Genomic DNA, 13,844 nt, shown 5'->3' on the forward strand with positions numbered 1-13,844 from the left:
AGGAAAGAAGGACATTCCTAATTTGGTGACAGAAGAGACTGCACCATTACTCCAACCTGCAGAACAAGGCAGCTCCTAAGGCTGCCATGAACAGGAATGTTTCTGGAACTTGCATATCACTGACCACCTTCCAGGCAGCTTGCACTGGAAACCAATTCTCAAAATGATCTTGGAGGTAAATTGTGCATTTGAATTCTCAGGACCTCTTAAGTTTTGTGCTGGATTGACAGATTCCTTTGAAAGAAACCCAAAATGTTTCATATCAGTTGCTTACCTGTGCCCAACTAAAACAGTAGCTCCCGAGAACAACGTTGGTTTGAAAATTATACACTGCAATACACATTTACCAGTAGAATAGAAAGGAAGTAAAATCTTTATTTCACTGAAACATAGGTCAAAACAGACGGCCAAATTGACAAACAAAAGCCCCCAAAAGAACAAATCCCCTAACTACATAAATGGTGCCTCTTATGGTTAGGGATTTAGCTTTGCTGTAAGCAACTTTTTCAAGAGCTACTGTYCTAAGGACTAGTACACTCTGGGGCACACTTTCTGCCAGCAAGCCAGAAGCAATTAAACCCCAAAACTGAGGATTCTTGTAAGGACAAGATCTGATCCTAGGCAGCCTTCAGGGACTACTTTTCCCAGGCTAAAGTCTGGGCAGGCCACTCGCTTCCCTCTACCCTCTAAGAGTGCTACTGTTCAGCAGACCTTTGCCACTGACACGAGCACCTGCTCCCACCCCAGAAAGCAGCAGTGACCTTCTCGTGTTGCCACGTGGGAGGTGAGTGGACAGCATGGAGCACATCAGAAGGCCCAAAAAGAACACAGCCTTTCACGTGCTAGCCTAGAAACATTTCAAATACGTATTTTAATTTCGGAACCAAATGACTGAAAGTTTTAGGAGCTGTCATTTGCTATTCCTTCCAAATATAAATGCAGAGCTGCCTGAAGCGCCTTCAGACACAAATCAAGATACTGTAGCAGGTTGGGAATGTGTCTATCCATCATCTTTGAGCTGCAATTACTRCATCATATGCAGGATGCCCTCTTCTCTTTAATGGAAAAGAAGCACTGGACCACATAACATACATATGCAGGACTTGAAAGAGAAATACAAGGTCAAGCCTACCACCAGACTGCAGTAAGTCCTGCAATTTATATTTATGCATTACATGATCAAGGCTGTAACATTTTTCTGTTCTAGGCATATAAATATATTGAAGAGAGATGAGGTGCTATAGTCACTAAGTAAATCTGAGCTATAAAAACTGACCAAGCAGTAAATCTGTGAGCAGTGCATTTGTGTCCTTTATCTCTGCCTCTCTTTACCAACAGTAATCTCTTCCTTTAGAAAACACCTGCCAGGAGGAAAGTGCCAGGGACAGTGGCATTAAAACCTCATGCACAGCGAGTTGGCTGCTATTTAACATAAAGGCCAAGCTCCCTCTGCCTTTCCTGTCCCTGCTGGGCTTGAGAACAAACTCAGAAGGGTGAAGTGCACATTGATGTTAGGTATTTCTGTCTGCATTCCTTACACAGCTGGTGAATTTTCACCAAGCCTTGGTGAAATTTTACATTCATACACATCTTAATGAATTTGGTCATCAGCACAAAGCAGAGATTGCTGATCTCAGAGGCAGGTCATACACAGAACCCTCTTCAATTTTGGGGAAGCCTTTAGCTTTAATGTAGCTTTTCAGCACTAAAAAACTGAAAAAATGTAAAAGGGTAAGGTGGGTCTCTTCGTAGCAGCACAACAGAGTAACTTAGAAAACAAGGAAGTTGAAATCTCATTRTTCCCCAGAACATGATTTTTCCTCCCACTTGCTTGGGTTTCTTTCCGCCACAGAGGAGACAAATGACAGAAATGACAAGTACAAACCTAATGCAGAAACTCTGACCACAGCACTGGCTCAGAAGATGTTGCAACTCTGTATTGCAGCATGACTGGAGCATTGAAAACAGTGGAGCAGCTGCAGACTAATCACTGGTTGAATGTTTCTCTCTAAGCATGTTTTAATTTGATACTAAAAGTATGGTACCATAAATCTTTTAGCCCCATTGAATAACAGCATGTCCAAGAAATTAACATAAAAATGAAACAGCAGGAGGTGGTTCTTCTAAGGCCTACCCAGCTAGGGTTTTTGTGAACACTGCTTTGTTTGAATCTAGCGTTGATGCAAGAGAAAAYAGCTTAGCTAAACTGAAACTACATGGAACACTTAACACCAATTAAGATAAAAACCCCCAAAACCCAAAAAACTCAAACCAGCTCGTGTGTAATACAAAGCCAAACAACAGGAGAGACAAAACAAGTAGAATACTTAACAAGATAAAAACCATGTTTCTAAAACTGAGCTGTAAGTACAGCTTAATATAAGCAGAATAAGAGCACTTGTTTATTAGGAAACAAGTTGAATATGCTTTAGAAACTATTTCATGTGAATCAAGCTTATTGTTGAGGAAATGTACATTATATAGCCACAAAATATACTTTGCATTTGTCAACAAATCAAAGTCTGTTGAAAAAAAAATCCCAAAACAGAAATAAGAATTCATCACAAAGTATTTTAAAAATCTGTGCCATGCAGAGCTTTCCAAGTGTGTAATACCCTATTTTAATCCAGTATCTCTACASAGGAGTGAAATACTAGTTTTTAAACATGACTAATACTGAAAATAATTACTATGTAGGCATCTACTGGCAAAGAAGAAAGCAATGCCCCAGGCATTAACTCAGGGTACAAAAAAGCTCCAATATGGAATGACACCATAATATGGGAATAACACATTATTCCAGACGACAAAACTTCCTGGTAGGTCAACAGTTACTCAGAGGTGGGATGCAAAGGTCTCTAGTTATCACTATCCCTTCTTGCAGGCATCTGAACACGCCAAGTTGTCAACAGCCAAAACTCTGGCAATTTCCACCATGAACGTGGGGAAAATGCTTATGCTTGCAAAGATAAATACCAATGGAACAACCATGGCAGAGAAAAAGATCTGTCTGCATAAAGCTACTTTAGAGCCTACTTTTTCTATTTAAGCAAACCAGATTTACAAAAATCAAAAGTGAGCACAGAGAGGATACTAGTACTCACTGAATTTCAAAACACTACCTGGAATACTGTCTCTATGAAGAAGGATCACCTCTGTCTTTGCATTTAGGCCATAGATAACAAACTTTGGGTGTACCTGGAATGTAAATGCTACCACTCATCTCCATTTAGGCAGCAGAGAAGGAAAACAGAACTACAAAGCAAGGTGCAGCAAAAACCCCTCCCMTGGGATTAAATTTTCAGTAATGCTGTGGTTTGAGCAACTGATCCTGCAGTTTTTATTCTCAACAACTGTGCCAACCCTGTTATACTGAATTCTCCCACCTCATGCTACTACTGCAGAAAAAGGGGGGGGGGGGGCAACAACACAAAACACCACCAGTAAACAAGAAAAAAACCCTCCTGAGAACTATTTACACAACTGCACCATTTCACATTTGCTTTAAACTATCTTACTCTAAGGCATTGCAACAGACACCTTACCAGTAAAATATCAATTATTTAATAATGACTAAGGTGAAGCACAAATGCAACAACACTTTCAAGAGAAATACATAGCTACAGTTTATGCAGGCACACAAAGCCTCTATCTGTGTGTTTACAGGTATAACTCCCCAACTAAAAAAGGCTCAAAACTTTCCATCACCGAAGTAACTTTAATATGTGTGTAGAAAAAGTACATCTACTACAACTTGTAACTCTGGGCATTAATTAATTACTTTGGAATTACTGCAGTTCACTTTTTAAATCTTTTTCTTCCACTACGAGCCAAACCAATCTAAGAGGTGACAAAACTGGGKATTTAAAAAACTCGATCATCTCTTAGGGCAGAAAGTTTTGAAATAATTTTGACTGCATCTTTAAAACTTGGAAAATCTATTTTTTAGGTCTTATCAGACACAAGTGATACAAACACATGAGATGACAACTGTTTAACAGTACATAAACATGAACACAGCTCCAACTCCAGGAATGCAATTTTCATTAACTTTCTCAAAAAATAAAAACACATTCCAGAGGTTTTAAAGCTTAAGTGAATTGCATAGTGATACAGACAGAAGAACAGTCCATGCSAGAAATACTTGGGAACAAGATTTCATGAAATGTTCTAATTCCTCAAGCAATTACCCCAATCTAGATTATCCTGAACTGGATAGAGACTATTTCTAAGATCATGTAGTGACAGAACAAGGGGGAGAATCTGTTCAAACTGAAGAGAATGTTTAGATTAGATAGAGAGGGAAAAATTCTTTACTGTGAGGCACTGGAACWGGTTGCCCAATAGAAGATTGGGCATTCCAGGGTRGATGCCCCATCCCTGGAAGTGTTGGATGGGGCTCTGAACAACCKGGTCTAGTGGCCCATGGTAGGCGGGTTGGAACTAGATGATCTCTAAYRTCTCTTCTAAAGCAAACCATTCTATGATTCTATGATTAACTGAGTTAGGGAACTGGTAYACTTGAATTGAAAAATTTGCATCTATACAAGAGTCAACTTTTTTAACTCTTATATCAAAATTGAAATTTTTTACATCACAGCTTCTCAGTTTTTGCAGTACTGAAGCCTAAATAAAACTGTACTTCACAGAACTCTACTGAAATTTAGGTTTTGTTGTTGCTGGTTTTTTTTTTTTTTAGTTCAATTGTTTGTACTTTTTTTTACATGAAACCCACTACTTCAACAAAACCCTATTCAGCACACTTCTACTGACAAAGCTAAAACTGAAAATGATGAACTCCCTAGAAATACCTTACCCACAGCAGCTTTAGTCTTTTAAGGTAACAATAGTGTTGCCATTTACTACTTAAAATAATAAAASCAGACACAACTATATGCTTTTCACTGATGTTACACAATAAGGCCAAAATAAACTARTTAAAGCCTCTCACCTAAGTTCCTCTCTCTCAGGTGGATGAATGGTACTGTATTTCTGTAGAAAAGCCAGGTTATAGTCATATTTGCAATTAAATCAATTTCTTATTAAATTATATGGCTTTACATTGTAAGAATTATCCAACTAACAAGTTCCACTTCTCATGGCTGCACACACGCARCTCAAGAACTGTACCCAGTAAACTAAAGCTCTCAAATTATGGCAGAGGCAGCAGTGCCCTATGGCACTGCACTGCCCACTCAGAAGAAGTTACTAAGAAAGTCACCTTACTAATCCACTTTCAATACACACCAATATATTGATCCCTTAACATTAGGCCCACAAATGAACAATGACAGRCAGCCTGGAGAAGATGACACACACYCTCCTGATAAGCACAGATAAAGAGTTCTTAACRCCTTGAGGCCCTGCATTCTTAGAAGTCAAATTCTTCCCTATGTAGTACCCCAAGCACACCATCAGGGTGTGCCTTCCACTTTTTAATTTTAACAGCACTTCAGAGCAAAATAACCATTTATCTGAAATGTGTTTATTGTGCTTCACGGTACTCACTATCTCTAATAATTAACTTCAGTAAACAGTCAAGTTGTATTTTGCCTTGCACAGGTGGTTTCAGACATAAGATACAATGATACAGCACAAGGACAATAATAGGTGTCAAAGATGTGAAAATAAAACTTTACTGTACAGGCCAATAGTAACAAAAATCAACATTTCAGTATAAAATTGTAGGCAATTTTTGAAAAAAATGGTGAAAGTGGTGAAGGAGAGGTTCTGAACACAATAGCAGCACTCCTTCACACTTTGGACTGTGTGCAAATGCAGCAATAATACAATACCTGTATTTATGAAACAGAGGTAAGGAAACAGCAGATAAAGCTCAGTTCCTACTGTGACAGTCACAGGCCTGCCACCATCTGGGTAAGAACAAGGCTTCTGTTACTCAAGGAAAAGAGTCAGGTGTAAAGTTCATGCACTAATGCTACTCTGCAGCTTATGCTACTGTTGACAGCTTGTCAATTAAATCATCAACAGTATTCACAAGGAGTTTTGTATCCTCCTTGTCACTCATGCGATGCTGGCCGATTTTGCGGAGGATAACATCCACRTCCTTGCTCAAAACACGATCAGCAACTTGCATAGAGATCTGCCAAGGGACATCACCATCCTTCATGCCATGGATAAGTCGCACRGGACACGTTACAGGAATAGGACTATTCAGCACACAATGATTTTCTGCTTCTCTGATAAAGTCGTATGTCAAGGAGTAAAATCCTTCCTCATTTTGCTTTGTYTGATACTTCCATTCACCCTTTTCTTCTATTTCTTTTTGTGCCTATAAAAAAAAAGAGTAAAAAATAGACAAAACAGATATTAGGAGTATGTAAGAGTGCCTCAACTTATTTCTGTTCTAAAGGCAGTAGAACTCCCCCATGTATAAAATTTTACCATCTTCATTTTTACTAGCAGAAGTGTATTCCTGTTCTCCTCACAGATCTGAGAAGAAAACCCCCTACTATGTCATAAAATCTGCTCTCCAAACCTCTCCTGAAAATTATTCTAGTTAAAATTCACCAATGAAATTAAGTTACTCAGCCAGAATCTATCAGAAAAAAAAAAAAGATGCATAGATGCCATGAACTGCAAGTCTCCTTGGCTTCAATCAGTTCAAGGAGAAATCCTGGGGGAAAGACATTTTCCAGTGATCAGTTTTTGCCACAATAGCTGTCTCTAAATGCTTTATTTCCAGATCCTTACCTTAGTCCTAAATAGTAATTCTGACACTAAAGTGTCTTAGAAAAAACCCAAACAAATCAAGAAAACACTTTTTATTCTAAAGCATACATTATTTATTGCAATGTAACACCTCATTTATTTTTCTGAAGACCAGACATTATGATCATCAAGGAATAACCTCAGAAGGGCAGTTCCCACTACCTAAACCTTATAATCTTTACAAACATATTTATTTGAATAATTTCCTTTCTATCTACACAACCTATGTCATATCATCCAGTGCCACCTCAACTACTTTAGCAGCTATTTCTCCATCCCTGAAAGCACAACCAATTCCAATGCAAATAGAAGATACTCAAAACTGAGATCTAATGGACTGCTAACAGCAGGGATCTGACTTCACATCCTCTGTACCACAGCAATATAAGCACACTCTGGCTAGTGYTCACACTAACCTCATACTGTAAGCTTACATTATTCAAACACAGAAAGCTTACCTGAAAATTTGCAAGGAAAGTACAGTTTAAATAACATAATTTCTCAAATTCTTTGTAAGATTCTTTTAGAGTGCCCAAAAGCCAACCACCAACATTTACCTCAATGGGTAGCCTCTTAAAAGCTGTTACAACATGATCTGCTGCTACAGCTACTCCAACCAGAGCAGCTACTTTATCTGGGCGTGCTATTGCAGCATGAAGCATTAGCCATCCACCCATACTGGAGCCCACCAGAATCTGGAAAAGAAAGTAAAAAAGAGAAAAAAAWATAGTGTTTTACAGAAAGTGGCTAATAGGTTTTTTTCTTCTTGCACAAAGTATCAATTTTCACTTGGTTTAACTATTTAAACCTTGGGCATAATCCTGCTGTCCTTACCCAGGCAGAACTGCTATYACTTCCAGTGGAAATTTTGCCTGAGTAAGCACCACAAGATCTGGTATTTATTATTCTGTTTGGCATGGCTGGTTATTGCTGTCTGAGACTGAAACACTGTAAACAAAATGAGAGTTGAAACAATTCAGTATCATATGCACACTTTTATGTTTCCTTCTTAAGGTAAATGCACAYAGTAAAGGCTCAGTGCAGCAAAAGAAGCAAACAAAAGCAATTCGTAATACAAAATTGTTTTGAACACAATACTAGGTATTTCTAGATTGTAAGAAATTCCAAGTTTCCCACAGTAATTTCTAAATTAACTGAAGAARACAAATCCTGTGTCTCCTGACTTTTTTTTAAAAAGCTATTTAACCACATGGAGTATCTTGTAATCTTCCTGCAAATCCTTCAATTAATTCCAGCATGGGATGATGACACACTTCTTCATTAAGAGGGCCACACTGCACTGGAACAATTCCCCGTCCTTTGTCAGGTGGCATCGCCATCATGAGGCTTTCTCAGTCTCTCTGGGACAACAGCCCTGCTCTGAGGCAGGAAATTCTAATAAACACTCCAGGAGCTCCTGCCAACTCATGTTTCCATGATTTTGTGACCYACCTGTTTGCAAAAGGGCTCCTATGAATATGACCTCTCAAAATGATTCATCTCGAGAGTGAGCAGGTGTCAACTATTCAGCAGAAACTATAGTTGACCAGAGCTATTATGGCATATTTTTGATCAATGTTCTACCCCGAGGGAACAATAGCATTCTGTATTTAAAAACAAAATATAACCTGTGGTCCTTCTGTAAGTTCATCCAGTATAGATAGAACATCTTTTCTCCACTTCCCAATTGTACACTCTTCAAATTTACCATCTGAACTTCCACATCCTGTATAATCAAATCTGAAAAAGTAACCATCAACATGAAAGTCGTGGTACTGTCTACAGCAACACAGACACAAACTAAATRCTACTGCAAAATCAGCAGGGGACAAGATACCACACTGAGAATTTTCTTACTTGGCCCTGTTTATCACTAAGACCACAAATCACATAAAAGGGGTTTAATTTTAAATACAACATACACAACTAAGTTACACCGTGTTCTCTTATCATTTGATATAACATCATAACTTACAACAACAGATAAAAAAATTTCCCTTGCAGACAAAAATACCCCTCAGAGACTTCAGTTTTAAAGATATTTTTAAAATGTACTCTTTGAAACACTGAACCCAAATAGGAAGGCTTATGACACTCCTCATTCAATCTAGTGTATCAAAGGACAGTATCACCAAGCAGAGGCATGCTCTTCTAAACCCACAGAAGACGTGGGGCAACTTAATCACACTTGGCAGGTAAGGACAGTGCTTATACTGGTAACTTAAAAAACAAGATTTCCAGGTCCTTCCTTCTTAATTTTTCTGCCTACAGCCTGACTGCAACATGTAGAACTGGCTAGCCTATAGAAAGTGAGAATTTTCTGAATTACACTTAGAATACTTTTTCCTGATTTACCTCAGTCTCTCTACTGRCAGAAATGCTACATTTGGAATGGAAGAAAGACTTCCCAGCTTGTACACAAGCTCCCTTAGCACAGGGAGCATCCCAATCCAAATGCCAAAGTGTACATGTTTGAGTTAAAACCCCTTCCCCCAACCCATGAGATCACTTTCACTTTCTCAAGAAAATGCAATGTACCTGATGTAGGCATGACCTAACGATTTGCAGAAATCTTCAAGGGCAGTTGCTTTTTGACCATTCATATTTGAGTTGAAGCCTGGAAGGAAAATAACCCCTGGATTCCTGCCTTTTAGTTTCTGATAAGCAATATTTGGTCGATCTGGTCGAGTAAGAAAGCTGACTGATGACTTCAGCCTGCAAACTAATGAAAGGACGTATTTAGTACAATCATCATGACAACCTTGGCAGAAGTATTTTATTCCTAATATTTGATAAACCCAAGGTTCAGCAAATATGGACATATTACGTGAAAATAAGGTATTTTGGCTCAAGAGCAGAAAAAAACATCTCCTATATTCTTTAAAGACTGACAAGTACTGATAAACCTGAAATTTTATTGTGATTCAGTCTCAAATCATTAAATGCCAACCAGATAGGGAGTTCACTCAGCAATCAGCAAAGTGGTTGACTGAAAATAAACACGAAGGACTGTCATCAGCCCTCCTGTTTTATACCATCTTGAATACATTTACTCATTTCACAAAAACATCTTCCCATTTAATATCTGTTTAGTTCAACTTTTTATTTTCAAAAAGCACAATTTTGAGACTAGAGTACTCTGTGCAATGGAAGTTTACAAGTACATGAAGTGACAAATTTTTCATTACAACTGAAGGATAAATGGCACCTTTATCAAAACCCTGGATCCACATAATATATGAAGATATAGGACGAAGCTCACAATCAAGAACTGGGAAGTAATCTTGTGACTTTTTCATCATGATGAGCATAAAACAACATGAGCAGTGTTTAAAACCAAATGACACAAGTAACATCAAAYGAGGAAATAAGATTAACAGAGAAAATGCTAACTAATTAATAGCTATGCTGAATCTCAACAGCTGCTACAGGATTTAATCTAACTTTAGCAGTCAGTTGTACCTCTACTACAGGTGAGGGCAAGTAATTCACAGAGAGCTGTTAAGGAGGCTTAATCCACCCTATAATCCAACCCAGCAAGGTGATATATTAAACTGRAAGCTTGGTCAAATCTTCTAAGACTTTGACACTCTCAATTTGTAGATTAGAAGATGACTGGTTCTTCAACAGTGTGGCAGGATGTAATCCCCCTCTCCCTTTCTCAAATCCGGCTGGCATATGCAAGAGATAACCCAGGCTGGACCAAAGGGCCCAGMAGGGAGTTATCTGTGMWSSMMRRWWKKWKMASCWMMYMASSARKMAWCAWWWTSYTRYKAWGGRKRGTWRTKRWRRRARKWGWWRRAARAWRATRAYAAYRAYSAMMAAWMWYMKYWKTKYTSYWYWRWARAWGMWSMAMAWWWYTWMWARRMRGMAGMMKCYYMTMMWMMMYRSWRGMRKSKKRWGRSSKCYYCTCMWMRWMKKSWSKWYKYWGSMKKYKTWGYWACTWCTTCTTTGCWGGCTTTGTAGCTACTTCTTCGTAGCTACACACACACACACTTGTAAACTGTTCAGTGTAAGTTTACATTGAGGGAAAGAACTTCAATGTATGCTCCCACCACTGACTGGATTGKTAAGATATACACAGAATCCTAAGTTGTACTATTTCTTTGCTAGCTGAACTCATAGGTACCTTTATTGCAYGCTGCAYTTTAAGATTTATTTTAAGSTACATTTTAAACTGCTGTACTTAGTCTACTAGTGGTTTATTTCTGTAYAGTATRTAAYTTGCCMCAAACCCCTTAYTCTGTTATTTTCYTGTGTCTAATWAACAAAAATTCATTTTGTATTAGASYTAATCAGCTATTATWAAAGAACTAGCGAACAAGACTGARTCCTGGGGTGCTGRTTGCCAAAGGCCTAGACAAGAGGCAGAAATCTATCGAAGCTCCCATCTCCATTYRTAACCAAGAGTAGGGCACAGAAACTATATAACCCAAAATAAAGCATCAGAGCTTCCTAGGGGTTCCTAGAGCTTCCTAATAATTAGATAAATAGTGAAAAAAAAAAAAAAAAAAAGCCCCAACAGTACCACACCCCTTAAATGTCCGGCAGCCTAAAAATTCTGTTTTGTCACCATCAGTGAGATTACATTCAGTGGGGTTTTGGGGAGTTGGATTGTTGTTAAACTTGCATGTCCATGAGTAAGTGTGGATACATAACAGACCCAGGATGCAGYTAGCATTCAGCACTTTCCTACAGTCTGACAGAAATTGTATYATTTGAACTACAGATTAAAMCCATTAAATTCCTCCTCAAATAATSAGRTAGTTCTTTWTCCTGCTGATGCCTGAGTTGTTTATAGAGGTGARTGAATGCCACAGCAAAGGTATTCAGAYACATCYACACTGTGGCTTTGRACTTTGTGTGTCTCTCACTAAGCCACTCACTTCTTCACGTGCCAATAAGAGGAGATACATGAAGAAGTGCTAAATTTAATGGAAAAATAATTAGGAGTATTTCTCTCCCCMTTAAGCCCTAATAACCATCTCTGAAGCCACTGGTCTTCCATGCTGGAACACCCTGGAAGCATCCTCAAATTACTTGGACACTGGGCAGGGTTCCAACTGCAGCTACAAGACACAACCACTGTCTAAGCTATTTCACGAACCACTCTTCCATTTAACAAATTAATGGAAGTGTGCCAGCAGCAATCACAACCTGAATAACGCAAACCCCTAAAGCAACCACCCCAGCAACCCAAAAGCAAAATTCTCTGCAGTCACCCTCTCAAATTTCCCTTCAGACAAATCCATCAGCAGCTACCCAGTAATCTCTCCTCATGATCTTATGAATGACCTTGGTAAGACGTGGGAATAMTTTCTGAAGGGTGCAAGGGGAGTTTAAATATTCATAAAATCAAGTTACAGACAGCGGGTGATTGCTACAGGAGGACTGGAGGACCCTTGCCTGATGGTATTCTATGGAATTCTCTCCATATTGGAATCACTKTGTACTTTTATGAACACCAGAAACTGTGACTGAGACCCTTGTTACATGTTTAAGCCAAAGTCTTCCAAACAGCTTTGGGAATGTTCCTGCACTGTGATCTCCAGGATCTGTCCTCTCCAGGACYCAGGCAGGACCAGTCCTGCCAGCAGGAAACGCTGCTTGATCCGGTCCCAGAGCACCTAAAGACACGCTCAAATGAACGGATACTCTGATCATGTTATTAACACGATCAGGAGAAAGGGAGAAAACCACGAAGGGAGAAAACCACGGCAACAAAATCCCACTGTATTCGAGCTTTTATGCAGATACAACATGTACAACCTTAGTGGCAAGTTAAGTTTTCCTCACTGAGCAGCCTTAGATGAGATTAATCTGTCCAATTTAAAGCAACGAATAAACTCAACAAGTCAGACAAACACAGGGTCTGGCGCAGCCCAAAAGGGCACTGCGTATTTGGACAGAGGCCGATCTCAGACGTGGATTCCAGCAAATCTTTTCAGTGCCTGGCGAAGCTTTACGGGCAGGCACGCTTCACAGCCCATCAAGCGAACTGGGGCACCGATTCCCGACACCTCAAAAAGCAGCGGGGCAAGAGCTTAGAGCCAGCAAAACACACGTGAGAAAGCAGCTGCCCTGCTCTCTGCACGGACACCRAGAGCAAACCCTAACCGCGGAGGTGGCAGGGAAGAGAAGCCTGTCAGGAGCCCCATCGGAAGCAAAGCGAGTTTAACATCCCCATCCCCACCAGGAGGGACGCGCCCCGGCCGCTCCCCATGGAGACGGCGCTGAAGGGTAGGAAAGGGTGTCRCCCGCAAAGCCGCCCGGCGGCGTCACAGCCAGCACCGCCACAACATTCTCTCCTGTCCGACGGGCACCCCTTGTGCTCCGAGCTCCCCGGGGCCCTTCCCTTACCCGGGAGCGCCCGGGCTGCCCTCAGCGGTGACAGCGATCCCCGCACGGCCGCGGTACGAGCGGCCCGCAGCAGCACTCCCGCCATGGCCGCCATGGCCGCCGCCCGCGCACGCGCCGCGCACCCCCCGCCCCCCCAGGCTGTGGGCGGGCCGTGTGTGCGGTGAGTGCCCAGAGCCCGCCCGGGAAACGGGAAACAAAGTTTTGTCAATTAAAAATCCCACAAAGAACACTGAGCGTGCATTTTCCAGTGTGGCTGTTTCCCCTGAGCCAGCAGTGCCTCGCAGCCAAGAAGGCCAAAGGTATCTTGGTGTGTCCTGGGAAGAGCATTGAGCAGGCCGAGGGAGGCGATCCCGCCCCGCTGCTTAGCCCTGTGAGGCTCCTCTGGTGTGCTGTGTCCAGTTCTGGGCTCCTCAGGACAAGACAGACATGGAGCTCCTGGAGCAGGTCCAGTGGAAGGCAGCGAGGGTGACTGGAGCATCTCTCCTAGGAGGAAAGGCCGAGGGAACTGGAYCTGTTCAGCATCATGAAGAGATGGCTGAGAAGGRACCTCATTAACAGGCTCACACCTCCKTGCCTTCTCTCCTCTGCCTTAGGCATGAGCACAGAAGCCAAAACTATGTCTTTATGCACTGTACCTTTTATATACAGGCCATGGCAGCCAGAAAGAAAAGGATCATAGACTCACTAAATTATTTTGATTGGAAAAGATCTCTAATAGAGTCCAAGCTTTGACCAAATGCCACCATTGTCAA

General features: G+C 40.7%; 1 protein-coding gene across 1 annotated transcript; it reads right to left on the reverse strand.

The window, feature by feature from the left end:
- Window positions 1–1,893: 1,893 nt before the first annotated feature.
- Window positions 1,894–13,192, reverse strand: ABHD10 (abhydrolase domain containing 10, depalmitoylase). The gene is made up of 5 exons (XM_057371830.1): window positions 13,093–13,192; window positions 9,271–9,454; window positions 8,361–8,472; window positions 7,290–7,427; window positions 1,894–6,292 (listed from the first exon to the last, which is right to left on the reverse strand). Exons 1-5 carry the CDS (start codon window positions 13,184–13,186, stop codon window positions 5,951–5,953), a joined length of 870 nt encoding a protein of 289 aa, XP_057227813.1. The 5' UTR covers window positions 13,187–13,192; the 3' UTR covers window positions 1,894–5,950.
- Window positions 13,193–13,844: the final 652 nt, after the last annotated feature.

The sequence above is a fragment of the Malurus melanocephalus genome, unplaced genomic scaffold (assembly GCF_030028575.1).
Source record: "Malurus melanocephalus ecotype Western Australia unplaced genomic scaffold, MMel_1.1 scaffold_159, whole genome shotgun sequence".
NCBI classification, from domain to species: Eukaryota; Metazoa; Chordata; class Aves; order Passeriformes; family Maluridae; genus Malurus; species Malurus melanocephalus.